Here is a 27,694-nt window from a genome sequence, read left to right on the forward strand (position 1 = left end):
TCAAATTTTTTTAAAAGAAAAACATTTGGTAGGAACTCCAAATTTTCTGAGAACAATCGTAGGGAAATGAATTGGGCGAAATATTTCAATTTTTTGTAAAGGAATATTTTTCAGAAATTTTCCGCAGTTTTCTGAAAAATACCCGAAAATTTTTGTGATGTTTTAAAAACTTTCAGAATTCTAGAAGAAATGTATTTTTTAATAACTTGTATCAAATCTGTTGCTGTTACAATGTTGCACCACACTTCAGTTTCCAAAAGACCAAAAAAACCTTTTATTTCCATTCAAACATGAGATAAATGATAGCAACTGTTAAGAGACCCCCTATCTCATCAATTTCCACTGGTCAACTTCATTTCATCTTTTTGTTCTGTTCGACTTCTCCTATATCAAAAAGAACCAGGCAAGATGATGGAAGTAAGTTCAATTTCATGAATTTTTGGCTGGAAAGTTAAATTTTCAGTCAAATTTTGGCGGGAAACTTAAATTTTCAGTCATTTTTTGGTAGGAAATTTAAATTTTCTGTTCATTTTTGGCGGGAAATTCAAATTTAGAATGACGCTGAGGGTGAAATTGCGGACATGCTCTCAATGTGCAACAAGTACCCAGATTTCGATGATGAAGAAAGAGTAAGACGTGTGGACGATGACTTTCGTGATGTCATAACAGTATTCGATGCCCCATTTGAAGGAAAATCGCCAAGTCCAGCAGTTATCGTTTTCGATGAATTGGTGGACTCTGATGGTGAGTTTTCAGTTTTTTCGCCTTAAAATGATCAGAAACTACCAAACTTTAAGATGAAACGTTTTGAAAATTTCTTCTAACAACGCTAAAGTTTTCAGCTAAAGTTTCAAATTTTGTCAATTTGTGTGTATAGCATATTTTAATACATACATTGTTTGATATATGTACATTTTTCGTCGGTAAAATTGAAGATTTTAGCTAAAAAATACGTTTTTTTTTCAAAACATTGAACCATCATAACTTTTTTGGGTCAAACCTCAGATTTCGGTAGTCATTTTTCAGGATCAAGCAAGTATCTTAACTTTAAAATGGAACAATCATATGAAAAAGTGGATGAAATTCCGGAGAAGATAGATGCTGAACGAATTCGTGTAAAACATTCTCCGTTTTTTCCTTAAACCTCTTTCTAGTTACAGTACGCTATTCATCTGGGCTCTCACTCGCAAAAAAATGTGCTCCAAATCTTTCAATCTGCTTATTCCGATGGTTATACTGAAGAAGACAAAAATGGAAAAGTTCCAGTCGGGGGTAAAGTCAAGTGTGCTGAAACTGAAACTGGTTTCAGAACCAAGATCAATTGCGAAAACGTCGTAACGGCGGTCAATGAATATATGGATTCGAATAGGGAAAAGTTTGGAGAACTGAGAATAGAGACCTTGAATAAGGCGGAGAGGTTAGCTATTTATCAAAGGTGGAGTAGCGCCAGTGGGGAAATTGTAAAAAAACCACACATTTGGTCCCAAAATGACCAAATATCATGATAAAACTTTTCAAAAATTTTTTGAAAATTTTTTATTAACTGTCAAAAAGTGGCAATTACTCAGTTTTTGCCACTCATAATTTTGGAAGTCGACCAAAAAAAATGTTTTTTTCGAGATTTTTTATGTTTTAATTTTGTTTAAATGATTTGTGTTAAGACATTGTAGGGGTCGAAACATGCGACATTTCCTTAAATTTCCTTAAAAAGCTCGTATTTTTCAAAATTTTGGCAATTTGGCAAAACTTTGACCGGAAATTATGAAAAATTTAGAATTTTTGGAGTGGTTTTTTATGATATTCGGTTGTTTTGGATCATTATAAGTGCATTTAGACAAAATCCCCACTGGCGCTTCTCCACCTTTAAAGAAACATTTGTTGCGGATTAGGATACTGTAGGGCTACTATAGTTTTAAAAAAAGTTTTGGTTTTTTGAAGTTTTTTTGAGTTGGCTTAACTGTAGCACTGCTGGGCTACTGTAAAATTAATGTAGTTATCATACAAGGGACACTTAAATATGGTGTACCAAAATTGGACACTTTGTTTATTCAAAACTAAAATGTCACAAATCTCCCGACTTTTGTAATGAAACTTTCTCAAAAAACTCAAAAAAATTAAAGGCGGTTCAAAGTTTTGAAAAAAAGGCTTTTAACTTCTTCTGAAAAAATTTCCACGATCACAAAAATCGACAGTTTTGAGTCATTTTGAATCAAAGTCTCAGATTTCGGTGCTCCACCTTTCATTCGTCATTTTTTGTGTGCAAGTGCGTATTTGAATTACATATAAACTTCAAATCTTAATCAGTGAATTTTTCATTAACCTATTCCAGTCATACTTGAAATACGATTTTATTCCAGAAATCTCGACGGCTACATTTATTTCAGTTTTCTAAAGCAGAAACCTTGTAGAAATTTGTTCATTCGAATTCCGCCTTTGGAGTAAGTTGAAACACGTAAGAAAACTAAAAATTAAACTTTGAATAAACTTTTGAACTTTTGAATGCACAAAAGATGTCGTTCAAGGCTCTTAAGGAAATTATCTTTTATTCTTACTGTTAAATATTCCCACTTGGTGTGACTATCTTTATTTTATTTAAATTTAATATTAAATGAAAATACTTTTAAAGCGTTTTTTTAATCATTGACTCACCAAATTGAATTTGAATTTAAAAATTAAAAAAAATTGGTATGAAAATTTAATTAAGATAGATATCCACTATTCATTTCGTAAATGCGACAGGGAAAAAGAAAAATTTGCCGTTTGATTTTAACACTATGTAACCAATGGATTTTCGGATTTTAAATAGTTAATATAAAATCAGGAAACGTTTTTTGGAAATTTTTCACATTGATATTTGATATCAGGAGTATTTATTCTTTAAATAGGTTTCGTACTAAACTTTTAATTTTTTGATTAAACAAAAAACTTACCTGTCGGAACATTTTTTCAGAAATTTTTTGCAATTTCCTGAAAAATGCCCAAAAATTTTTGGGATGTTTTAAAAACTCTCAGAATTCTAGAATTAAAAAAAAACAATTTTTATACAAAAACGGAACTTTGGAACCTCAATGTTGCTGTTACAATGTAACACCACACTTCAGTTTTTAAAAATCAAAAAACTTTTCATTTTCACTTCCATTCAGACACGAGAAAAAGATAGCAACTGACCCTATCTCATCCCCCACCAAACTCCACTTCATTTCATTTTTTTTTCTGTTCCTCGTCTCCTATATCGAAAAAGAACCAGGGAAGATGATGGAAGTAAGTTCAGTTTTTAATATTAACCGACCAAACTTAGGATTTTAAATGGGATTTTTACAGGCTCGAAGAAAAATTTTGTGTGTTTTCAGTTGAAAAAAAGTAAACTTAAATCGATTTTCAAAAAAGGTTCCTCAGTTTTCGCTATTTTCAATATCCCGTGGCACTGACCAAATGCAATGTTGCACTGACCAAATGCAATGTTGCACTGACCAAATGCAATGTTGCACTGACCAAATGCAATGTTGCACTGACCAAATGCAATTTCAGATTGGCGCTCAAGGTGATATCGCGGATATGCTCACAATGTGCAACAACTTCCCGGGCTTCGAAGCTCCGATGAGATATATGATTGAAAATTCCCACGATGTTGTAACAGTATTCGATGGAAGCCCAGCAGTTATTGTTTTGGATGAATTGGTGAAAGCTGATGGTTATTTTTCGAAAAAGTAATTTACAAATTCAAAAATTGGAACTTTTTCAGAATCCAGTTATCTCCCGTTCAAAATGAAAAAATCTTATAAAAAAGTGGACGAAATCGCGGCAAAGATGGCTTCTGAAGAGATTCATGTAAAACATTTTCAGCTAATTTTCATAAGCTTCTCTCAAATTTCAGTTCACAATTCATCTGAGCTCTCACTCGCAAAAAAATGTGATCCAAATCTTTCAATCTGCTTATTCTGATGGCTATACCGAGGAGGATAAAAAGGGAAAAATTCCAGAAGGGGGTAGAGTCAAGTGTGCTGGAACTGAAACTGGTGCCAGAAGCAATGTCAAATGTGAGGAAGTTGCCAAGGAGGTCAATGAGTATATCGATTCGAATAAGGACAAGTTCGGAGACTTGAAAGTGGAGAGTTTGGGAAAAGCGGACAGGTAAGGCTAGGGTCGGTGGGGGTACTGTAGGATTACTGTAGTTGTTGGGTTGAGGTCAGTGAGAAAGTAGGGTAGATGCTGAGACTACGGAATGTCAAAAAACATTATTAAAAACTATTTCTATGGTGATAAAGTGACTAAATATCAAATTGCAAAATTTCAACAATATTTGGAATTTTTCTCATTTAAGGTCAAAAAATCCAAATTTTTTGGAAAACGTTTATCAAAGAAAAATTTTTGCTTCCACTTTTTTAATCTAATTGTATTTTAAAAATTCATACTTTGACATTTTAAGGGTTCAAACATACCTTACTTCTTACCATTAGATTTCTCCAAAAATTACCTTTTTTTAAAATAAATTCCGAATCACAGGAGTTTTATTTTTCGAGCAATTACTGTCGGTAGTTTGAATTCCTATAATGTTAAAATATGAATATTTTAAACATGATATGTACTAAAACTACTGGCCGAAAAATTGCATTAATTAAACAAAATACTCAATTAAAGGACAAAATTTATTTGGGATTTTAGTTATTCAATTTTTTCCAAAACTTTGAATCACCATAATTTTTTTGGACACATTTTCAGATCGTTATGGTAGTTTTGGGCCATATTTGGCTCAAAAATTTAGTCTCAAAATTTGAAACACCCCAAAAACAGTAGGACCTTTAAGTTTCGTCAGTGCACTTTCAAATTCAAACGTTTTTTCCAAAGAATTCCGTCACAATTTAATCAATCATTCAAAAATCTCGGCAGTGCGAATTTTAAGTATATTCAGTGAATTTTCAAATTTGGTCAGTGCAACTTCAATTTTGAATGATGAATTTTCCATCAGATGTTCCATTTTCCAGACATATCAGTCATACTTGAATTTTTTTTAGAAATCTCGACGGCTATATTTCAGTTTCATGAAGCAGAAGCCTCGTAGAAACTTGTTCATTCGAGTTCCACCTTTGGAGTGAGTACTTAAGAAATTAAATTTGAATAATTATATAACTACATGTACAAAAGAGGTCGTTCACGAGGCTGTAAGGAGATTCTGTTCTATTCTTATTGCTAATTGTTTCCCACTCGGTGTGACTATCTCTATTTTTTGACATTTATTGGAGTCTGCATATTAATTTAATGAAAATACTTTGTTTTTAACTTTTTTTTCTGATTTTTGAAAATGTAAATGCCAACTATGGCACACCAAATTGGGTATAAATCTAAAAAACCGAAAGTCATGACAATGGACTTTCGACGTAACAAGCTGAACAAACATGTACAGCAAAAACCGAATAGGATCGCAGAAATTAAAGAATGAGATGCATAAGCACAGATAGAAGGTTTTTCAATCACCTGTTATCAAAACGGAGCAGCTTTCCGAATTCTATAGACTTTCAAAACTGTCAAGAACGTTTCTGAAGTTATTTTTGACTTTAGAATTATATTTCTAACATTTTTCAAATTTCTGAAGCGTGTCTACTGTTTTTCGAATTATTACAGTCTATTCAAGAGTGTCACGAACTTTTCAGAATTTTCCAGATCTTATCCAAAAATTCCGGGTGTTCTAGAAGTTTCTAAAAATAAAAAAGGAATATTTAATGTCTACAAAAATATGTAGCTTTGGACTTTTTTGAACTACATCGACATAAAAGAAGAGTTCAGAAAGAGTTTTTAACCCACTAGTATGGGAGAAAATTATTTGTACAAACAAATATTACTCTGTCTCAATTTTGAGGTTGGCAAACTGGTAATACGCCCAGGCACCCATTCTCATTCAAAAACTTATGTTATTAACTTTTCAGAGATATCTTAAAGGTGGAGTACCAAAATCTGGGAAATATTTTTAAATGGCTCTAAATTTGCCCCTGATTCCGAATATCTAAGTGAAAAAATTCAAAAAAATTTCCCTGATTTTATATTTGAGCTTAAAATCGCGATTTTCATGTGTGCACCCACGAGCTTTTCAAATGGGCGCCAAAACAAATTATCATTGGAGCGCGTTTGCCTGATTTAAACGTCTCCTATATGTTTTATTTTTTCAGTTTTTCAGCTATTTTCATTAATTTTTCTGCTAATAAAATGTTCAATTGGAGTGAAAGAATATATTTTTCAAAAAAAAAATCCGATAATATACGACAAAAATGAATGAAAATAGCTGAAAACTGAATAAAGTGAAAATATATGGAGAAAATTAAATGAGGCAAACGCGCTCCAAGGATAATTTGTTTCGGTGCGCATTTGAAAAAGCTCATGGTTGCACAAATGAAATTCGCGATTTCAAGCTCAAATAAAAAATCAGGGAAATTTTTTTGAATCATGATAAAAAAATTCAAAAAAATTTTGCTAGATTTTATGTATATGATTTTTTGAAAATTGAAAAAAATCTCAGTTTTCCCATAATTCCTATTTGAATTTCTGCCAATTGAACTTGTTCGTTGGAGCGCGCTTGCATTATTTTCGTTAATTTTATTTATTTATTTTCATTATTTCACTGATTTTCTTCATTCTTTTGGGGTTTTTAATCGGAAAATGAAAGAAATAAACAAGAAAAAAAGTAACTGAAAATGCCTAAATCTCTGAAATTATGTAATCCGACGATGACGAGCCTGTATTTAGTATTATTCAGAGAAAAAAAATTTAAAAAAGAATAACGAAAATAATGCAAGCGCGCTCCAACGAACAATTTCAAATGGCGGAAATTCAAATAGGAATTATTGGAAAACTGAGATTTTTTGCAATTTTCAAAAAATCATATAAAATTTAGAAAACTTTTTTGAATTTTTTTTATCATGGTATTCGGTCATTGTGGTACCATAGGCATGTTTTAAAGCAATTTCCTCACAGGGTGTAGTCCACCTTTAAAAATATTTCCCCAGATTTCGGTACCCACTTTTAAACCTCATCTTTTTCAGTAAGCTCTCATCTTCTGTTAAGTTTCAGCAAAAACCCCCCGGCGATCTTGCTCCCATTCCCATCCCACCCACACATTTTATGATGATTCGATTTCTTCATTCGGTCCGATAAAAGTCGGCGCTAGCGCTGACATTTTCACACATCATCTCAATGCGTCTTCAGTGTGCTGCCTTCGTTCTTCTTCTTGGCTGTGGCATGTCAAACCTACTCCACAGCCATGCCTGAAAGAACCAGACCCCCTCCCTACCCTAATAATGATAACCCGCACGGGGTCTACAAGTTTCTGACCAAATTATTGAACATGAAATCTGAAGCCAATCTTCGCGGCATGATTGATATTGAGTTTTACTACCATACGTGCGAAGCAAAAAAGTACTTCAGGAGTAAGTAGAAATATTGGTTATGTAACTAATTATCATTTTCTTCAATTCCAGATGAAGTCATCAATTATCTTGTCAACTTAAAATCAAACGTTACTATCGAAATGACAAGATATTGGACTGAAGGTGCCGATGTGGTGAATCATCTTTTCTTTTGCAATATTCATGGAATTGGAATTCCAAACCTTCATGGAGTTTTGTTCCAAGTGAAAAGTTACCGCTATTATTCTGGTTTTCTGCTTTCGACTGCAAGTCAATCTTTTTGTGGATAATGAACAGAAATAAAGTTTTTAAGAGCATTTTGTTAATGAACACTCGAGTACTCAAAAATTTGTTTTTTTTATTTTGGCGGAAAATTCAAATTTTCAGTTGGTTTCCGGCTGGAAATTTCATCTAATCTCTTTATCTGTATCCAATAATTTGTAATATCCATGACACATTCATTTTACAGCCATTCAATTTCATGTCGGTAACAAATCCAAAAAAAAAATTTACAGACAATTGTTAGAAAAACCAAGAAGAAATCAATAAAATTCAGTACTATAGTAATAGGGTGATCGATAAGTTTTTTCGTTTTTTCTCAGTTTTTATTTTTTCTCAAATATTATGTTTTGATTACATAGTAGTTAGTGAGTAGTGAAAAATTTATAAATACCAACCAATTCCGACAACTTTCAGAAAATTTTAGATTTTTCTCTAGAAGGGGCGATAAATCTGTTGTTATCAAAGATTTCTTAAAACGACCAACTACAAAAATGTGTAAAAATAATTGGTTATCATTTTTGTAGTGATAAACTTTTTGATAGATTTGCTAGAAATCGAGATATTCAGACAAACGTCCAATTTTCAGAACTCTGAAAAGTTCGAGTTGGCAGGCTTCTTCGATGAGTAACTTTTAAACGGTGAAAGATACCAAAAAGTTGTCAACATATAGTTTGTTCATTTAAAAATGCTTAACATTTTTGTAGTTGTTCATGAATAGAAATATTTCCACAGTCCAAGGTCTCCCCCAGACCACTCTGAAGAGAAAATTGTAATTTTTGCAACTAATTTTCGGTACTTTTTAAAATTTTAAGATATCAAGAAGTGCTTTCCGTGACCTGATATTTTTAATCTGCGTTATACAAAAGTGTTCCAACTGTATGAAACACTAACATTTCCATTCAAACCTAAAACCAAAAAAATCGAAAAAATTATTTTTTCTTCTCGACCACTCGAAGGCAGATGGTGCAGTCTGGAAGTTGTCGGAATTGGTTGGTATTTACGCCAGAACAGATGTTCTACTATGTACTTCCAGAAAATGCACTAAAAAATATACGAACTGTGCTCGTTTCTGACTATGAGACTTGTATTCATTTTCATAAATCTCAAACACTCTTCGGTCTGTTATTTTTAAATAAACATTATAAAAGCAAGTCACAAAAAAATAGAATTTAATAGCAAAAATAGTGAAACATTTAGCAGTAAGAATAGAACAGAATTTCCTTAATAGCCTCGTGAACAACCTCTTTTGTGCATGCACCTCTGAAAATTAAAACATTATTTCAATATTTTTTTTAGTACTCACTCCAAAGGTGGAACTCGAATGAACAAGTTTCTACGAGACTTCTGCTTCATAAAACTGAAATAGGTGTAGCCGTCGAGATTTCTGGAATAAGAACAATGTTTCAAGGTTAAATGTAGGGCTTGTATGAGAAGCAGGCATAGTTTCAGGGTCTGACGCCTGCCTCTAACCTGTTCGTGCACTATGGTAAGAAGTCCAAGGCTTCGTGTTCAGCAGTGCGAAAAGTGGTTCTTTCGCCGCGGCCAACACTTTTCGGGTTCCGTGCCGCACTGTACAGAAGGCTCGTGGCGCAAAACGCTGTCGCGGAAGACGTTTCCGCGCCTGCGCTCTAGTTGAATGAATGATTGGAGTGGGGCGGAATTTATTGGAAAACTGACTTCAAAGCCACAAGTAGCAGCTTGATATTTCTTCAAAAAAACTAAAATTCAATTTTCTAGAGCAGTTCTACAGTCTTACAGAACCCCTAAAGTACTAGGAGAATTTCCAAAATATTGGGAATTTGTTGACCCTAAATTAAAAAAAAAACCAAAAATTGTTGAAATTTAAAAATTGACAATTTTAGCACCATGGTTTTTAATAATTTTTTGACATTCCGTAGTAGTTATAGTATTAGCTGGTCATGCTCATGTCAGTTCAACCAGTAGACTAACCCTATTTTCCCACTAACCCTAAACCTACAACTACAGTAACCCTACAGTACCCCTACCCTAGGGCTCACCTCTCCGCTTTCCCAAAACTCTCCAAACTTGTCCTTGGCCGAATCGATACGTTCATTGACCTCCTTGGCAACCTCCTCACAATTGACCTTGCTTCTGGCACCAGTTTCAGTTCCAGCACACTTGACTTTACCCCCTTCTGGAATTTTTCCCTTTTTATCCTTTTCTGTATAACCATTGGAATAAGCAGATTGGAAGATTTCGATCACATTTTTCTGCGAATGAGAACACAGATGAATTGTGAACTGAAATTAGGGAGAAGCTGATGAAGATTGACTAAAAAATGTTTGTACATGAATTTCTTCAGTAACCATCTTTGCCGCAATTTCGTCTACTTTTCCATATGATTGCTCCATTTTGAACGAGAGATACTTGGATGCTAAAAATAATTCAAGTTTTTGAATCTAGAGAATATCTGCAAAAATCACTATCAGACTTCACCAATTCATCAAAAACAATAACTGCTGGGCTTCCATCAAAGACGGTTACAACATCGTGAGGGTTTGTAATCACATATCTCTCCATATCATCATCTTCGAATTTTGGGTATTTGTTGCACATTGAGAGCATATCCGCAATTTCACCTTCAGCGTCACTCTGTAATTATTTGCCATGCAGAATACCAACTGAAAATTTGAATTTCCGGCAGAAAAAGAAAAATCGACTGAAAATTTGGATTTTTCACCAAAAATAGACTGGAAATTTAAAATTCTCGTAGAAAATCGGTTTTTTTAGAACTGAAATTTGGAATTTAGCGCCAAAAATTGACTGAAAATTTGAATTTCTTGTTAAAGATACTGAATTTCAACCTAAAAATTGACTGAAAATCAGAAATTTTAGTTTATATTTGTCTGAAATTTCAAGTTTCCCGCCAAACATTGACTTAAAATTGAATTTCCTGCCAAAAATTCGTAGGAAATTTGAAATTCCTGTGGAAAATGACAGAAATTTTGAATTTCCTGTTAAAAATTGACTGAAAATTTGAATTTTCCGCCAAAAAATTGTTGCAAAATCAAAATTTCTTGCCGAAAATTTTCTGAAATTTTTAATTTCCAGCAAAAAAAGAACTTACTTCCATCATCTTGGCTGATTTTTTTTTGATTTCGACGAGGAAAAGACGAGGAACAGAAAAAAGAAACGAAATAAAGTTCGCGAGTAGAAATTGATGTGGGATGAGATAGGGTCAGTTGTTATCTATGTTTCTTATGTCTGAATGAGAGTGAAAAATAAAAGGTTTTTGATCTGTTTACATCTAAAGTTTGGTGTAACATTATAGAAATGATATTGAAGTTCAGAATGTTCCAAGGTCAAACTAAATTCAAGACAGCTTTCAAAATGTTTTAAATAATATTTTAATTAGCTCAGAGCACAGTTGTTGTATATATAAAACATTTAAAGGAGGACTAACGGTTCGGACGATTTTGAACGTATAGACCTAAAATTGGCTCACATGAACAAATTTCATAATGAAACTGCTCAAAAAATTTTCAAAATTTTTTTATGGCGGCTCAAAATTTCGAAAAAATTACACTGATGTTAGCTAAAATCTCGAATTTTGCCAATTTTTCTGTGTCACACCTGTCCGCAGTTGACTTTTTTGGAATTATCATCCTTTATTGCATATTTGGATAATTCATCTTATTCAATTTTGTTGATTAAGGTACATTTAAAGCCGATAGGTAACCAATTTTGATGATTTTTGGTCACCTATCGGCTTTAAATCAACCTTAGTCGACGAAATTGAATGAGCTAAACTACCAAAATATGCAATAAAGGATGATAATTCCAAAAAGTCAACTTCGGACAGGTGTGACACGGAAAAATAGCCAAAATTCGAGATTAAGCTAGAATCAGTGTAATTTTTTCGAATTTTTAAACCGCCATTGAAACTTTTTGAAAAATTATTGAGCAGTTCTATTACGAAATTCGTTCATTTGAGCCCATTTTAAGTATATACGTTCAAAATCGTCCGAACCGTTAGTCCTCCTTTAAAAAATGGCCGAAGTCGCTGAAGACATCATTAGAAGGTGATTCACCCACACTGCTAGGCACTAGCGCGCCAACGACAATTGAACATGGAAGGTCTGCAACGTATTGCATAATGATATTTTCAATGTTTAATAACATATTCTGTCCTTAAGAATATGAGGAATAAAATCTATGCTGCTAAACTTTTTTTGAATGATTGCATCAAATTTTATAGACGTAAGTATCGGTCCCCATATTAATTATTTTCCATAAATTCTACTTTAACGGTGGAGTAGCGCCAGTGGGGATTTTGCCTAAATGCACTTATAATAATCCAAAACAACCGAATATCATAAAAAAACACTACAAAAAATTTTAGATTTTTCATAATTTCTGGCCATAGTTTTGCCAAATTGCCAGAATTTTGAAAAATACTAGGTTTTGAGGAAATTTAAGGAAATGTAGCATGTTTTGACCCCTACAATTATTTAATACAAATATTTTACACAAAATTAAAACATAAAAAATGTAGAGAAAATTTTTTTTTGGTCGACTTCCAAAATTATGAGTGGCAAAAATTGAGTGATTGCCATTTTTTGACAGTAAATAAAAAATTTTCAAAAATTTTTTGAAAAATTTTATCATGATATTTAGTCATTTTAGGACCAAAAGAGTGGCTTTTAATAATTTCCCCACTGGCGCTACTCCAACCTTTGAAGCGGTGAAAAATTGTTTCCATTTCAGCACGTCACCAAAGAGACTGGTCAGGATTTGGACCAGGGGCGTGCGGCAAATTTGCCGAATTTGCCGTGCTCGGCAAATATTGGAAAAATAGATTTGCCGAATTGGCCGAGCTCGGCAAATTTTGAAAATTGCCGCACACGTCAAAAAATTTGACAGTACAATTTTGACCCAAACTGATGATTTTTTCGCCAAAAATTTAGTAAAATGAGTTATTTTGATGTTTAAGTAGACACACTACACGGAACTTATTCAGAAACCAGATATTTGTTAAGCATTCAGTAGTTTTGGCGCTCCAAAAAACATTAAAAAAATACCAAATTTTTCCGAGTTTGTTAAGCACGGCAAATTTTGAGATTTGCCGCACACCCCTGGTCCAAATCCTGACCAGTCTCTTTCCAATCTTTTTCGCTACATATAATGCATGATAACTCAGAAATTACTGGTGCTCTATTGGGTTTTGCCTTTTTCAACTTCTTCGCCTTTTTCATATTGGCTTTTTGGATTCTATTGCTTCAACAATTCACCATTGATAGTGAGATTGCAATTTATTGTTCCGCAGTTGTTTGGAGCATTAATATCGTCAGTGAGTTGTTAATTGGAAACCTTTGGTGTTTTACATTTTATGCTAGATTTATGGGATTATTCAAGTAATGTGGTGAAATTTAAAAAAAAAAAGGTAGATTTCAATACACATTTTGCTATATGTATTCAAATAACCTCAAAAACATGTATTTCAATCAGGGGTGGGGGTTTGCCAATTTTTCTGAAACTTTTAATTCCGGCAAATTTACGGTTTGCCGATTTTTCTGAAACTTTTAATTCCGGCAAATTTACGGTTTGCCGATTTTCCAGAAGTTTTAAACTCCTGTCGATTGCCGGTTTGCCAATTTGCCGGAGTGGGGAAGATGTGAAAAACTACTTCTATAGTGCCAAAATGACCAAATATCATGATAAAAATTTTCAAAAAATTTTTGAAATTTTTTTTACTTACTGTTATTACGAAACCATGAGTTCATGAGAATGCCTACTTTGTGGCGCGAAAGTAGCGGCAGCGGAGAGAACGTGCGGTGACGAGAGATTTAGGTGCCTTCGCTACGAGATATTCCCGCGCCAAAACGGTAGGCATTCTCATGATCTCATGGTCTCTTAATAATAGGTGTGAAGTTTTTGCCACTCATAATTTTGGAAGTCGACCAAAAAATTTTTTTTCCTTCCTTTTTTATACTTTAGCTTTGGTTTAATGATTTGTATTAAAACATTGTAGGGGTCGGAACAGCGGCATTGGTCTGAATTTCCTCGAAAACTCATAGTTTTCAAAATTCTGGCAATTTGCCAAAACTTTATCTAAGCCCGTTTTTCAGGTCCACCAATCATTGAGAGACTATTCCGTTGCGACAAAAATTGGAAAGCACTTTTCGCATGCGGATTGAGCACGATCGTTTCTGCTTGTACCATCGGCTCATCTCCATTATACGAATGTAGTCTCATCGCCTTTGCTCTCTTTTTAGGTTGGTTTTCAGTAGCATTTTCCAGAGTCATGTTAAATTTCAGCTGTTCATTTTGGAATTGGATATTTGTTGCTTAAAACTCCTCAAACCATCGAAAATAGCACGATTTAGATCCTTGATTTGTTTAGAATGATCATGAGCCTGATCGTTACCCAAATGGGGTTTGCGATGCGAAACGATGTTTCCTTCGTCGCTGACAAAATATCTTTTTGGTATCTAAGGGTATTTTTCTTTGTACATTACATTTTTATGTGCGCGTTCACCTACTTCATTGGGTTGGCAAATCTATATCCACTAGAAGGTTTGTTTAGGCAATATACATAGAACAATAGAGAGAATTACAGATTCTTTGGAAAATCGAGAGATCACCCAATTCTTAGAATATGTGCCCGAGGCTCGAGACAAATCGATCGACTTCTTCACGCTAAAATTCGAAGAATTGAGTAAAGCTCTCAACCATTGCAAAAAGCTCAGAAAGGAGTTGGAGGAAATGGTCTGAATTAATTAATTGTACTTTTTTTTGTTGATAAATGTTCATAAGATTTATTGATTACCATGTTTTTTTTTCAATAAAATACTTTAAAGGAGGACGAACGGTTTGGACGATTTTGAACGTATTATATATACCCAAAATAAGGCTGCCGCCGCGCCGGCCTCACGGCATCCCTTACGCCGCACGGATAGCGCGGCGCGGAACCTTGAACGTGTCGGCCGCTTCCAAATAACTTTGCACTACGTTGCGCACACACCAAGCTACTCATTTCACGGCAAGCTGCGGAACCCGAACGTGTCGGCTGCTTCCGAATAACCACCTCTCGCACTTCTGTGCACACACACCGCGGCGTCGGCGTGCTCAAATAAACAAATTACGTAGTGAAACTTCTCAGTAACGTTACAAAAGTTTTTTATCGCCGCTCAAAATTTCGAAAAATTGTACTGATTTTAGCTAAAATGCCAAATTTTGCCCGATCAATAATCTCAATGCAAAAATTGCCAGGAAGACCAACCGAAACGACAGCACATCATCGCCAGGACCAGAACGACCAACTCTGCAGCTTGATTATTTTTTCTCATATTGCTGCCAACAACAGAAACGTGTTTGACCTTTCATGACAAAATCATTAATTTTTGTTTATTCTCTTTAAGATTTAAAAATTCTCACGTGACATCGACCTCCCCCCTCAGCCATGTCTCCATCAATCAATCGCTAAATCAGTACTCGATTCAAGTTCCACACCTGAAGTCTCGCTGTCTGCTCCATCAACTCCTAGTGCTCGTCGTTTGATTTTGATCCGTTCGTGCTCCAAGCTTAACAATGTAAGCATTAAATTTTCTCTTGCTCAGGATTCGGAAGGGAGCTAGGCCAGGCAGCTTTTCACTTTTTTCGATGTGTTTCACACAAACGAATAAGACGGCAAATTGCCGATTTGCCGAACGACAGGTCATACTTGACTAACTTGACCTACCTTTTGTGAACATTCTTTCACAAGCATTGTAGTAATATGAATCACTCATCAGGGCACCCATTGCGGTTGCAGATCTGGATCGAACTGCTTCCAATAGCGAATCCAGGAAAACTAGCAATACTTGTCTTTTCTGATCAACTTGACCGACGCTTTTTTGACAGTGAAACTGCTTCGCATGAATCAGAAGTCCACCATTCCCGGCCACCGCTACACCGAATCGAATATCAATTGGTACAGAACGCAGCCCGGTCACAGTGATGTCGACCAGATAATACTCAGGTAATTCTATGACTTCAATGACATCGAACTCCACTTCCCTGTCGGCTGGTCGGTTGACAAGACGTTGAATTATTTCTTCTGAAAAATAAGAAACTATTCATTAGTTCCATAACCAATCTGAATTACCCTTTGAGAATGTTCTATCGCACGCTTCAAAGATATACTTGTCATATATCAGATCGCCAATTGCGGATGGAGATCTTGAATGAATTGCTTCCAATAGTTGATCCAGGAAATCATTAATCACACTTTTTGTCTGAGTGACCTGACTGACTGCGTTTTGGCAGTTGAATTGTTTTGCATGAGTCAAGAGAGCACTGTTCCCTTTGACCTTTACATCAAATGCAATATCAATTTGTACAGATCGGAGTCCGGTCACAGTGATGTCGACCAAATAATATATCTCATTAATTTCTACAATACGTTTGACATCAAAATCAAAAGTTCTGTCGGCTGGTCGGTTGACAAGGCGTTGGACGATTTCGTCTAAAGAATAAAAAACCACTCATCAGTCTCATAACAAATCTGAATTACCTTTTGAGAATTTTCTTTCGCACGCTACAAAGATATATTTGTCATCTATGAATGCGCTAATTGTGGTGGCATCTCTTGATCGAATTGCTATCAATAGTGAATCCAGGAAAATGTTTATTACACTCTTTCTCTGATCAACCTGACTGACGGCGTTTTGGCAGTTAAATTGTTTCGCATTAGTCAAGAGAGCACTATTTCCCAAAATCTCTACATCAAAGGCAATATCAATTGGTACAGATCGGAGCCCGGTTACAGTGATGAGGACGGTAAAATGTCCCGCATTTTGTTTATAAGCTGTAACAATGAACTCGACATTTCTGTCTGCTGGGAGGTTGACAATACGTTCGATGATTTCGTCTGAAATATAGGAGAATGTTCAAAAGTTATATAGATACAAGGTGGATCATGATTTTGTGAGATCGTCATTCGCTAGGAATTCTCGATAGTTTACTCGTGCAATCCGAATTAAGATCGTATTCCTTGTAAAAACTAACTTTGGATAATGGCAAACATGTTTGGAACACGACTTATGTTAAAATTTACGAGACAACATTTTGTGCCTAAAACTAGGGCTCCCGCAAAGGCGCCTCCGCCGGCCTCAGCTGTCGCCGCGCCGGCCTCACGGCGTCATCCACGCCGCATGTACAATGAGGTGCGTAACCGCGAACGTCAGAACTGGTCAATTTTCTTTTAATTCAATCAGAAACTCAGAAAAATCCAAATTACGAGCAGTATGTAGTCTACTGGTAAACTAGCCTTTTCTTTCGAAATTTATACGCTCGGGCTGGAAAGAGCCTCTCATAATGGGCAGAAGCCCTGGCAAGAGGAACTTTTGACAACTTGTAAAGTAAGGGCGCTATAAGGTCATAAGCTGAATGTACCCTAATGTATAGTGCGACGCGGAACCCCGAACGTGTCGGCCGCTTCAAATAACTACCTCTCGCACATCATTTCACGCACACTGCGGCGCGCGGCTTCAGCGCGCGGCTTCGGCGCAAGGCCGGCGGGCGTGAAGCCTGCGTGAGGCCCGCATTTCGCGCCTCACTCAGCTGGGAGCCCTACCTAAAACTGAGTTTTATAACAACACATGGTGTCATTCTGTACCATTACAGGTTGATCTAAAAAAAATGAGAGAATGTTTTAAATCATGCAAAATTTGTTAAGAATTCTGACTCTGAATTTCCGCAAATCCTGGAAAATCTAAGTAGATCAAATCGAAAAGGGACACTCTGGCATTAAATGTAACATAAAGCATGTATTTGTCCAAGGGTTACTCTAACTGTGTCCCCAGTTGCACTAAATAATTTCACCTAAGCTAAGTGTATAGAAATCTGTGTAAAAACCCAGGGTTGTAAGCCTGAAGGCTCAAAAAATGCAAGTCGCCAAAAGTCGTAAGAAAGTTGATTTGACAAGGATCTATAGTAGTTTAACAGCGGGATACGGTTTATGTTAAAGTAAATGGAAGGAACTTAATTGAACTATCAATTCAATTCAAATCATTCAACGAGTCCGCATTATTCTGACTTTTACAGTGCTCTTTTATTTCACTTACCCTTTGAAAACTTTCTCTCGCATGCTTTGAATACATATGAATCAGAAATCAGGGCGCCAATGGCAGATGCTGATCTTGATCGCATTGCTGCCAACAGCGAGTCCAGGAAATCAAACAGATTTTTGGTCTTATCTACCAGATTGGGGTTGTTTTGACAGTTCAATTGTTGTGCAAAAGCCAAGAGTGTACTATTCCCTGTCACATCTACAACAAATCTCATATCAACTGGAACAGAGCGGAGTCCGGTGACAGTGATGTCGACGAAGTAATACACCTTTGTTTCTACATGCTTTATGTTACATTTAATGCCAGAGTGTCCCTTTTCGATTTGATCTACTTAGATTTTCCAGGATTTGCGGAAATTCAGAGTCAGAATTCTTAACAAATTTTGCATGATTTAAAACATTCTCTCATTTTTTTTAGATCAACCTGTAATGGTACAGAATGACACCATGTGTTGTTATAAAACTCAGTTTTAGGTAGGGCTCCCAGCTGAGTGAGGCGCGAAATGCGGGCCTCACGCCGGCTTCACGCCCGCCGGCCTTGCGCCGAAGCCGCGCGCTGAAGCCGCGCGCCGCAGTGTGCGTGAAATGATGTGCGAGAGGTAGTTATTTGAAGCGGCCGACACGTTCGGGGTTCCGCGTCGCACTATACATTAGGGTACATTCAGCTTATGACCTTATAGCGCCCTTACTTTACAAGTTGTCAAAAGTTCCTCTTGCCAGGGCTTCTGCCCATTATGAGAGGCTCTTTCCAGCCCGAGCGTATAAATTTCGAAAGAAAAGGCTAGTTTACCAGTAGACTACATACTGCTCGTAATTTGGATTTTTCTGAGTTTCTGATTGAATTAAAAGAAAATTGACCAGTTCTGACGTTCGCGGTTACGCACCTCATTGTACATGCGGCGTGGATGACGCCGTGAGGCCGGCGCGGCGACAGCTGAGGCCGGCGGAGGCGCCTTTGCGGGAGCCCTAGTTTTAGGCACAAAATGTTGTCTCGTAAATTTTAACATAAGTCGTGTTCCAAACATGTTTGCCATTATCCAAAGTTAGTTTTTACAAGGAATACGATCTTAATTCGGATTGCACGAGTAAACTATCGAGAATTCCTAGCGAATGACGATCTCACAAAATCATGATCCACCTTGTATCTATATAACTTTTGAACATTCTCCTATATTTCAGACGAAATCATCGAACGTATTGTCAACCTCCCAGCAGACAGAAATGTCGAGTTCATTGTTACAGCTTATAAACAAAATGCGGGACATTTTACCGTCCTCATCACTGTAACCGGGCTCCGATCTGTACCAATTGATATTGCCTTTGATGTAGAGATTTTGGGAAATAGTGCTCTCTTGACTAATGCGAAACAATTTAACTGCCAAAACGCCGTCAGTCAGGTTGATCAGAGAAAGAGTGTAATAAACATTTTCCTGGATTCACTATTGATAGCAATTCGATCAAGAGATGCCACCACAATTAGCGCATTCATAGATGACAAATATATCTTTGTAGCGTGCGAAAGAAAATTCTCAAAAGGTAATTCAGATTTGTTATGAGACTGATGAGTGGTTTTTTATTCTTTAGACGAAATCGTCCAACGCCTTGTCAACCGACCAGCCGACAGAACTTTTGATTTTGATGTCAAACGTATTGTAGAAATTAATGAGATATATTATTTGGTCGACATCACTGTGACCGGACTCCGTTCTGTTCCAATTGATATCAGATTCGCTGTAGGTGTGAAAGAGAATACTATACTTCTGGTTCAAGCACAACAATTGCATTGTCCTAACAACCCTAATCTGGTAGATAAGACCAAAAATCTGTTTGTTTTCCTGGACTCGTTGTTGGCAGCAATGCGATCAAGATCAGCATCTGCCCTTTGCGACCTGATGACGGACTCGTATATCTTTGAAGCTTGTGAAAGAAACGTCTCAAAGGGTGAGCGATCATAATTATGTTGGTCATACAGCTAGATTAACACTATGACAAATACATGATTCATGTCACATGTGGTGTCAGAGTGTTTTGATGCCTCATCATTTTGATCTACGTAGATCACGCAGACTGTTCACCATATTTCGCATAAGAGTGCTGACGTCACTTTATTTTGGAAAACAATTCCCGCCTTTTTTTTGTAGATCAGAATTTAATGGGTCAGCCTGGCACCACGTGTTGTTATAACACTCAGTTTTAGTCCAAAATTTGAAATCTGAAGAACCGTATATCTTCTATTAATATGGCCTCCCTATTAGACTTGCACTCCCTAATAGTATTGCAAACGGGAAGGCCATCGAAAAATAGTATTGCAGCCATATTAATAGAAGAAATACGGTAGCTTATCCAGCTTCCTTTAATCATCCAGCTGCTCCACATTATTTAAATGTTACTGATTTTCTAAACCTAGTATACCAAAATTTAAGGTCTTATACAGTGCGTCCAACTTCTATAGGACCCCCCTCAATTTTGGTGGTTTGAGACTTCCTGAACATTTTTGTGGAAAACTGCCAATGCCATTTGATTTTAAATGTCAAAAAACATATACCCGTATAATTTCATGATGATAGCTCAAAAACTACGCGCGCCCGGGCTGAAAGTCAAAAAAACGGCTGAAATTTTAAAAACTTATCAAATTATTTTTTTGAGATGATTACATAAAAATTATCTTAACATCTCAATTGCTCATAACAAACTAAAATATGTCACGCGAAAGTGCTGGGAAGCAAACGGGACCGTCCTGTACCACTTTTCAGTGCTTCTGAGCCCAGTACTTTGCTCCCAGTAGTCCTAATATCACAAAAAGTTTGGAAAATGTTAGTGTATATCCAAAGATTGTTCCTGTGAAATTTTGTCTAATTTGGAGCATTTTCAGATGTTTTATGGCAAAAATAGTTTGTAAGCCAAATTTTTTGGTTAAAAATGCCTCAGCTACCTGTGTCATTGAATTATTTTTGCCATAAAACATCTGAAAATACTCCAAATTAGACGAAATTTCACAGGAACAATCTTTGGATGTACACTAACATTTTCCAAACTTTTTGTGATATTAGGACTACTGGAAGCAAAGTACTGGACTCTCAAGCTCAAAAATGAGGTACAGAACGGTCCCGGTTGCTTCCCAGCACTTTCGCGTGACATATTTTAGTTTGTTATGAGCAATTGAGATGTTTAGATCATTTTTATGTAAACATCTCAAAAAAATAATTTGATAAGTTTTTAAAATTTCAGTGCTTTTTTCGATAAAATTTCAAAAAACTGGGGGTCTTATAGAAGTTGGACGGCCGTTTTTTTGACTTTCAGCCCGGGCGCGCGTAGTTTTTGAGCTATCATCATGAAATTATACGGGTATATGTTTTTTGACATTTAAAATCGAATGGCATTGGCAGTTTTTCACGAAAATGTTCAGTAAATCTCAAACCACCAGAACTGAGGGGGGTCCTATAGAAGTTGGACGCACTGTTCTAAATAAGTAGCTCATTTCTTATGCAATCTGTCACGTCTTTGCGTCCACAAAATCCTGACCAACCCTGTATGCCCCGAATGATTATTCTCCTATATTTTAGATAAAATCATTGAACGTATTGTCAACCTACCAGCAGACAGAAATGTTGAGTTCAATATCACAGCCTATAAAGAAAATGCGGGACATTTTACCGTCCTCATCACTGTAACCGGACTCCGATCTGTACAAATTGATATTGCATTTGATGTAAAGGTCAAAGGGAACAGTGCTCTCTTGACTCATGCAAAACAATTCAACTGCCAAAACGCAGTCAGTCAGGTCACTCAGACAAAAAGTGTGATTAATGATTTCCTGGATCAACTATTGGAAGCAATTCATTCAAGATCTCCATCCGCAATTGGCGATCTGATATATGACAAGTATATCTTTGAAGCGTGCGATAGAACATTCTCAAAGGGTAATTCAGATTGGTTATGGAACTAATGAATAGTTTCTTATTTTTCAGAAGAAATAATTCAACGTCTTGTCAACCGACCAGCCGACAGGGAAGTGGAGTTCGATGTCATTGAAGTCATAGAATTACCTGAGTATTATCTGGTCGACATCACTGTGACCGGGCTGCGTTCTGTACCAATTGATATTCGATTCGGTGTAGCGGTGGCCGGGAATGGTGGACTTCTGATTCATGCGAAGCAGTTTCACTGTCAAAAAAGCGTCGGTCAAGTTGATCAGAAAAGACAAGTATTGCTAGTTTTCCTGGATTCGCTATTGGAAGCAGTTCGATCCAGATCTGCAACCGCAATGGGTGCCCTGATGAGTGATTCATATTACTACAATGCTTGTGAAAGAATGTTCACAAAAGGTAGGTCAAGTTAGTCAAGTATGACCTGTCGTTCGGCAAATCGGCAATTTGCCGTCTGCCGATTTGCCGGAACATTTAATTTTTGCTAACTTGCCGATTTGCCGTTTGTCGGATATCAGATTTGCCGGAAATTTTTAGAGATATTTTTCATGAGACGGAAACTGTGCCTTTTTGAAACTCTTTTTTCCGTTTTCTTCTGATATTTCTTATAATTTGCTTACTTTTTAAAGCACAGAGCGGTTTTTACTACGTGGCCGTAAAATAGGAAAACTCGGCCACCTTCACAATATGGATACGGAACATTTTCTCAAAAATCGCTACGGTGGAACTATAGAACCCCTTTTCGAGAACATTCTCGTCAAGTTTCAGAAACATCCCACGTCAAAAATCCCAGATAAATTATTGGCCGAGTTTTTGATTTTTCTAGGCCACGTAGTAAAAGCCGCTCTGTGAAAGTAGCTGTAGGAAAATTCATAGGATGCTTACAATGTTGCCGATTGAAATTGAAACTCTGAAATTTCCAAAAAAAAATGTGCAAAACCACAATATGCCAAAAATTTTCGGCACTCGCCGTTTTTTTCTGCAAATTCGGCAAATCGGCAACTGGTCGGTTTGCCGATTTGCTGGAAAATTGCAATTCCGGCAATTTGCCATTTGCAAAAAATCGTTTGCCGCCCACTCCTGATGTGATCCAGGGATGTGCGACAAATCTCGAAATTTGCCGTTCTTAACAAACTCCGAAAAATGGTATATTTTTGGAGCACCAAAACTACTAAGTTCTTATTATCGAAAAAAGACGATGGCACAAATTTCTCATAATTTATTTTTGATCTACCTGTTGAACTTGACTCCGCCCCCAATCTTATTGCCGTTGTTTTTTTTTGTGGCCGCCTAGTCAACAAGGTAGATCAAAAATAAATTATGAGAAAATTGTGTGATCGTATTTTTTTGATAATAACGCACATCTGGTTTCTGAGTAAATTCGGTGTGGTGTGCCTGCTGCTTAAACATCAAAAGAACTCAGTTTTGTGTCGTGATGTTTGGATGTCCCATCAATGGTTTGATCTACAAAAAATGCGCGAATTTTTGTACTAACCATGCATCTCTTCTCCCGCATTTTTGGTAGATCTACGTAGATCGAACCGAAATGGGACACTCTGACACCACGTGATTTTACTAAATTATTGAGGTTCATAGTTTTGGCCAAATTTGCAATTCGGCAAATTTTCCACACATCGCTAATGTGACTAATGAATATTTTTCCCTACTTCAGAACAAATCATCGAACGTATGGTCCAGCTACCAGCCCACAGAAATGTCGATTTCAATATCACATCTGTAAAAGATAAAGGGGAACATTTTGTGGTGGACATCACTGTGACCGGAGTTCGCTCTTATCCAATTGCCATTGCCTTCAAGGTAGCTGTGATGGGGAATAGTGCACTCTTGATCCACGCAAAACAATTCAACTGCCACCGTAAACCATTCATTGAGCCATTGAGCCATTTTGATGAGAAAAAGGATGTAATAACCGAATTTCTGGACAATTTTCTGATCGCAGTTCGTCACCGTTTTGCACGATCCCTGGGTAACATTATAACTGACATTTTTGTCTACAAATCGTGCGAAGGAAATGTTTCAAAGGGTAAGTCAAAGGCAAAGGGTTTTGTAACTAATCTCGTAGCTAACGCATTTATTTCAGAAGATTTCATCAAACATATTATGAGCTTGCTGAAAACCCAAAGGGTTGACTTTGATATCCAATCTGTTCAAGAGACGCAGGATAATTATATGGTCACAATTAAAGTCACTGGATTGTATGCAGAACCTGTGGATATTCTTTTTGAAGTTACAAAGTATATGCGTGGAACCGTAGTTATGCTTACTGAAGCAACACAACTTCACTGTTCTTAAAATTTACATACAAAAATAAAGTTTATTAAAAATTAAACTGTCATTTCTTCTATAATTACCATTAGGCCTTTCATGAAAACGAGGTGTAAAGAGGGCCCACCACACCCGCACTATCACATTCTGTCTACTGTGGCCGACTCTGCGCGGGACCTCGCGCCACTATACCTGTGGCGAGAGTGTGGAAGGCCTAGTCGTGGAAGGCCTAGTTACCATAGGCTTGCCAGCACACGAAACAGAACAGCCTGAATTGAAAAACCCGTGGTTTTCGTGACTCACGTGCCCATTCAAGCAAGTTGACTAGAATAGCGATAAAAATAAAAAGCTCTAATTTTGCAGATTTTTCGAATAGACAAGGGATTTGAGAATAGTAAAAACGTGAACCAGAGTGTAAAAAAGTGTTAAAAATTAGAAAAAAAATGGCTAAAAAGTTTTTTTACCCTCTGGATAACCTCATAAAACTTTATTCATTTCGTTAATTAAGACAAATACAAATGCAGAGAAGATAAGAAAAAATAGACGGTATTTAGCTGACACCCCGCAGGTCAGTTTTTTTGTTTTTTTGGTTTTTAGTGTTTTTTGGAAAAAAATCTTTTTGTAATTAAATTACGTGTTTGAACAATTCAAACAAATCACCACAAATAGAATAGAATATTGGATGAGATTATTAAAGTTTAAGACTAATTCTTTTTCTGAGTATTTAGAGGAGAGTATAAAAATTTTAAGAGTTGTTGTTATCCGATAAATCCTGGAGTCTTTTACAAACTTTCCGAGTGACGAGTCTGAAAATTCATCAACTAATAGTTTTGCTTAACTAACTGAGTTACCGGAAAGTCAGATAATGTAGTGTTAGAGCTGAATGTATTTTTAACGGTCACTTGGTCAGCTCCCAAATTTGATGATTGACAACATTTACCTGTGACTTCAAAACTTTCCTGTATTAAGCTTTTGTCAATTGGCTAAAATTAGGATCATTATAAGATTGAGGTAAAAAAGTAAACGGAGGGCACTTACATATTCATCGGAGAACGCCAGAATATATGTGAATAATTTCGTCGTGCCATAAAAATCGTGAAGTTCACCATTCACTAAATTTTCCAGCATTACAAGTTGATCATCAGCATAAACATTTTGTAATGAATTATCGATGGGTAATGTCTGAAACAGCAGAAATATTTGTGTGAAGGTTTGTGTGGCTGTAAATGGGTATCTCGGTAATCGAAAACAAAATCCGAAATCGAAAACCTCGAAAACATGCACGGTTAGATATTTTTTTTAGTTAATTTTCTGAAAGAGCATAGTTGAAAACATTTTTCGGTGCAATTTTAAAAAATTTGAGGGTATAGTTTTTCAGAAAAATTAAATTTTGTCAATATTTTTTTATTCCGAATTTTTGAATTTCACTTGGAATTTTGTAAAATAAGTTATTTGTTACGGATTTTTTTAAATATTAAAAACAACATTACAAAATAAACATTTCAAACTAGGAATTTCACAAGTTAGAAGTGAACAATTTATTTGAAACAGCTAATCAGGTTCTTAAGTTACGCCAGTTTTGGCCGAAGGTACTCTGAAAAAAAAAGATGTTCTGAAAACTTACTTTTTCAAATACACACTTGTCATGATCATTCATTGCATTCAATTTTAATGTCTTGAATATATCAGAACGACAGCTGACCACTACCGAAAGTGCGTTTGGCATTGATGAAATACTCCGTAAAGTTAGTGTAAAATCGTTCACGATCAGAGAAGACGGTCTCAAATCAAGAATCCGTTTGAGATGTTTCAAAAAGGTTACGTCTGTCTTATTCAAACTGGATTCCTCACTAATTGTGATTGAAAGATGAGAAAGCACACGCATTGATGACAGAACACTTTCTAAATCATCTGAGCACAACTCTATGTAATTCTTGTTTTTGATAAACTCCTCTTGTCCATCATGCACTCGCTGACATCCCTCTGGGTGATTTTTGTAGATTACTTTGATCGGGGAGAGTTTTGTCGTACTGAACAACAAGAACTCAACCGATACTTGATCGGCGTCTTCCTTTGTGTCAATTTCGACAATTGGAGAATTTTTGAGTCGTTTCATTAGAAACTTAGATAATGACATTTTTGTGAACTAGGACCAACCGACTGCAGATTAAACGGCTGAAAGTTAGATATTTGAAAAAGGAGATTCTTCAAGCAATGATAACCATTATGGAGTAACAGAAAAGAACAGTTAGGAAAAGAAACGAATGAGCAATGAAAAAAAACAGGGACACTTAGCAAGAACATGGAACGAATGAAAGAAAAATGAGGAAAATCGGGTTATATGTATACACAGCCTTCTTGCTCATGCTAAAGGTGATGCAGTCAAATATTTTGTTCGCTTTATTTGATTTGAAAATTGTCGGAAAAAAACCGAATTTTATAATGAGCCATCTTGTAAACTTCTCAAAAAAAGTTATGAAGGCTCGAAAAATGTCCTGAAACTAGTTAAAAATTTGAAATTTGACTGACTTGTCAAGCGGCTGGAAACTAACCTTTTCAAAATCACCGTCTAATTTTGGGTATATGTAGTAGTTGATTCTCTTGCGTTTTCACCTTGAATAAGGTACATTTAAGGTTGATGGACCAAATGTTACCAAATCTGGTGGCCCATCGATCTTAAATGTACTCGAATCAAATTGAAGATGAATCTATACCCAAAATTTGACGGTGATTTCAAAAAAAAAAATTTTCAGACGCTGCGACATTGATAAATTGGTCAAATGTGAACTTTTAACTATGTCATTTTCTGAGACGCCATAACTATTTTGTGAGAAGTTTTCAAGAAGTTTCATTATGAAATTCGGTGTTTTCAGACAATTTAAAGTCTAATAAATCAATATAAAAGTTGACTTTGGGAGGTATGCAGTAATTTATTAAGGCTTTCGAAATAACTTTTAAAGTGAAACAATAAAAAAAGGTGACACTTTGTTCTTATTTATACATTTTTCATGACGTCACTACATTTCAACACATTTCCCAACTATGGGTGGTAAACCGGACGTCCGGTTTCCGTATTACAGATTTTTTTTTACATTTTGACAGTTTTCGTCTTACTTTAAATTGACTAGTTTTTGTTCAAAATTAGTGAAACTGGAACCTAAAATGAAAATTCGCAACATATGAAAAATTGAACTATCTAATTAAATTAATTATAATTTAAGGATTAATTCCAAAAAATCCGATGTTTTATTGAGAAAAAAACAATTTTTTCGAAAAAATACAGCACTTGTCTTTAGAAAATATTGAAAAATCTAGACACGGACAGCAAAAAAAAGAGTGATAACAGCCGTAGTCCTATGTTTTCTATCAAACTTTCTCACAACCAAATTTTCTTATCATACATATGCATGATTATACAGAACAATTTATCAAAAATATGTAAAGGGACAGTATTGGATAATTTTTTTCCTTAACAAGGGAAGTCGAAAAACTGAACCCCGGACTTAGCTGCCCCGGTCCAGGTTCAGCAAAGTTATGACGTTTTTAAAGTGGCTAGACCACCTTTTTAAAAAAATTTCAAACATTTCAAAAAAAAACGTTTTTCTGAAAAGTGTTTTTCGACTTTCCTGTTAAGTGTTTTCAAATATTTTGACACGTTTTAAGCATAATGTTTGTTAGCGATTTTTTGCAATTTTGCCAAAAGAATTAATTTAACACATTTGGACAATGTACTC

At 35.8% G+C, this 27,694-nt stretch overlaps 5 protein-coding genes and 1 pseudogene across 7 annotated transcripts; 3 read left to right on the top strand and 3 right to left on the bottom strand.

Moving 5' to 3' along the window:
- Positions 1 to 408: 408 nt before the first annotated feature.
- On the top strand, positions 409 to 7,503 carry F16H6.4 (DRBM domain-containing protein; the record flags this gene model as incomplete). Of its 2 annotated transcripts, NM_001313153.2 has the most annotated exons (11): positions 409 to 417; positions 555 to 744; positions 1,027 to 1,115; positions 1,161 to 1,417; positions 2,358 to 2,438; positions 3,144 to 3,261; positions 3,529 to 3,691; positions 3,743 to 3,828; positions 3,875 to 4,131; positions 7,060 to 7,415; positions 7,467 to 7,503. In NM_001313153.2, the coding sequence occupies 10 exons, from the start codon at positions 409 to 411 to the stop codon at positions 7,112 to 7,114; spliced, it is 1,305 nt and encodes a 434-aa protein (NP_001300082.1). In that variant the 3' UTR covers positions 7,115 to 7,415; positions 7,467 to 7,503. The 2 variants fall into 2 exon arrangements, with proteins under 2 accessions (NP_001300082.1, NP_001300081.1); NM_001313152.2 differs by lacking the exons at positions 7,060 to 7,415; positions 7,467 to 7,503 and adding an exon at positions 5,036 to 5,273.
- Positions 7,504 to 8,751: 1,248 nt separating this feature from the next.
- F16H6.7 (ABC transporter) lies at positions 8,752 to 10,859 on the bottom strand. The gene is made up of 6 exons (NM_075161.4): positions 10,765 to 10,859; positions 10,121 to 10,289; positions 9,986 to 10,071; positions 9,695 to 9,937; positions 8,980 to 9,060; positions 8,752 to 8,936 (listed from the first exon to the last, which is right to left on the bottom strand). The coding sequence occupies exons 1-5, from the start codon at positions 10,771 to 10,773 to the stop codon at positions 9,010 to 9,012; spliced, it is 558 nt and encodes a 185-aa protein (NP_507562.3). The 5' UTR covers positions 10,774 to 10,859; the 3' UTR covers positions 8,752 to 8,936; positions 8,980 to 9,009.
- Positions 10,860 to 12,811: 1,952 nt separating this feature from the next.
- Positions 12,812 to 14,413, top strand: F16H6.11 (annotated as a pseudogene). The gene is made up of 4 exons: positions 12,812 to 12,987; positions 13,766 to 13,912; positions 13,956 to 14,213; positions 14,257 to 14,413. Coding segments are annotated over exons 1-4 (738 nt in total).
- A 951-nt stretch (positions 14,414 to 15,364) lies between these two features.
- On the bottom strand, positions 15,365 to 17,963 carry F16H6.8 (Mediator of RNA polymerase II transcription subunit 1; the record flags this gene model as incomplete). Its single annotated transcript, NM_075162.2, has 4 exons — positions 15,365 to 15,735; positions 15,784 to 16,143; positions 16,192 to 16,548; positions 17,744 to 17,963. The coding sequence occupies 4 exons, from the start codon at positions 17,961 to 17,963 to the stop codon at positions 15,365 to 15,367; spliced, it is 1,308 nt and encodes a 435-aa protein (NP_507563.2).
- Positions 17,964 to 18,771: 808 nt separating this feature from the next.
- F16H6.9 (BPI2 domain-containing protein) lies at positions 18,772 to 24,017 on the top strand (the record flags this gene model as incomplete). Its single annotated transcript, NM_075163.2, has 7 exons — positions 18,772 to 18,790; positions 18,928 to 19,284; positions 19,333 to 19,689; positions 21,312 to 21,668; positions 21,717 to 22,073; positions 23,347 to 23,718; positions 23,776 to 24,017. The coding sequence occupies 7 exons, from the start codon at positions 18,772 to 18,774 to the stop codon at positions 23,985 to 23,987; spliced, it is 2,031 nt and encodes a 676-aa protein (NP_507564.1). The 3' UTR covers positions 23,988 to 24,017.
- Positions 24,018 to 24,379: 362 nt separating this feature from the next.
- On the bottom strand, positions 24,380 to 26,141 carry F16H6.10 (FTH domain-containing protein). The gene is made up of 4 exons (NM_075164.7): positions 25,585 to 26,141; positions 24,999 to 25,142; positions 24,812 to 24,943; positions 24,380 to 24,766 (listed from the first exon to the last, which is right to left on the bottom strand). The coding sequence occupies exons 1-4, from the start codon at positions 26,095 to 26,097 to the stop codon at positions 24,743 to 24,745; spliced, it is 813 nt and encodes a 270-aa protein (NP_507565.1). The 5' UTR covers positions 26,098 to 26,141; the 3' UTR covers positions 24,380 to 24,742.
- Positions 26,142 to 27,694: the final 1,553 nt, after the last annotated feature.

Source organism: Caenorhabditis elegans, chromosome V (genome assembly GCF_000002985.6).
Source record: "Caenorhabditis elegans chromosome V".
NCBI lineage: Eukaryota > Metazoa > Nematoda > Chromadorea > Rhabditida > Rhabditidae > Caenorhabditis > Caenorhabditis elegans.

Bases quoted from the DNA above. Each gene is read 5' to 3' on its own strand.
- F16H6.7 (NM_075161.4), bottom strand. The intron at 10,072-10,120 runs GTGATTTTTGCA...AATTATTTTTAG, and splicing joins TGAATTGGTGAAGTCTGATA to CATCCAAGTATCTCTCGTTC. The intron at 9,938-9,985 runs GTACAAACATTT...CCCTAATTTCAG, and splicing joins TGGTTACTGAAGAAATTCAT to TTCACAATTCATCTGTGTTC.
- F16H6.10 (NM_075164.7), bottom strand. From the start codon at position 26,097: ATGTCATTATCTAAGTTTCTAATGAAACGACTCAAAAATTCTCCAATT. The intron at 24,944-24,998 runs GTAAGTGCCCTC...TCCTAATTTTAG, and splicing joins TGGCGTTCTCCGATGAATAT to CCAATTGACAAAAGCTTAAT. The intron at 24,767-24,811 runs GTAACTCAGTTA...ATGAATTTTCAG, and splicing joins CTACATTATCTGACTTTCCG to ACTCGTCACTCGGAAAGTTT.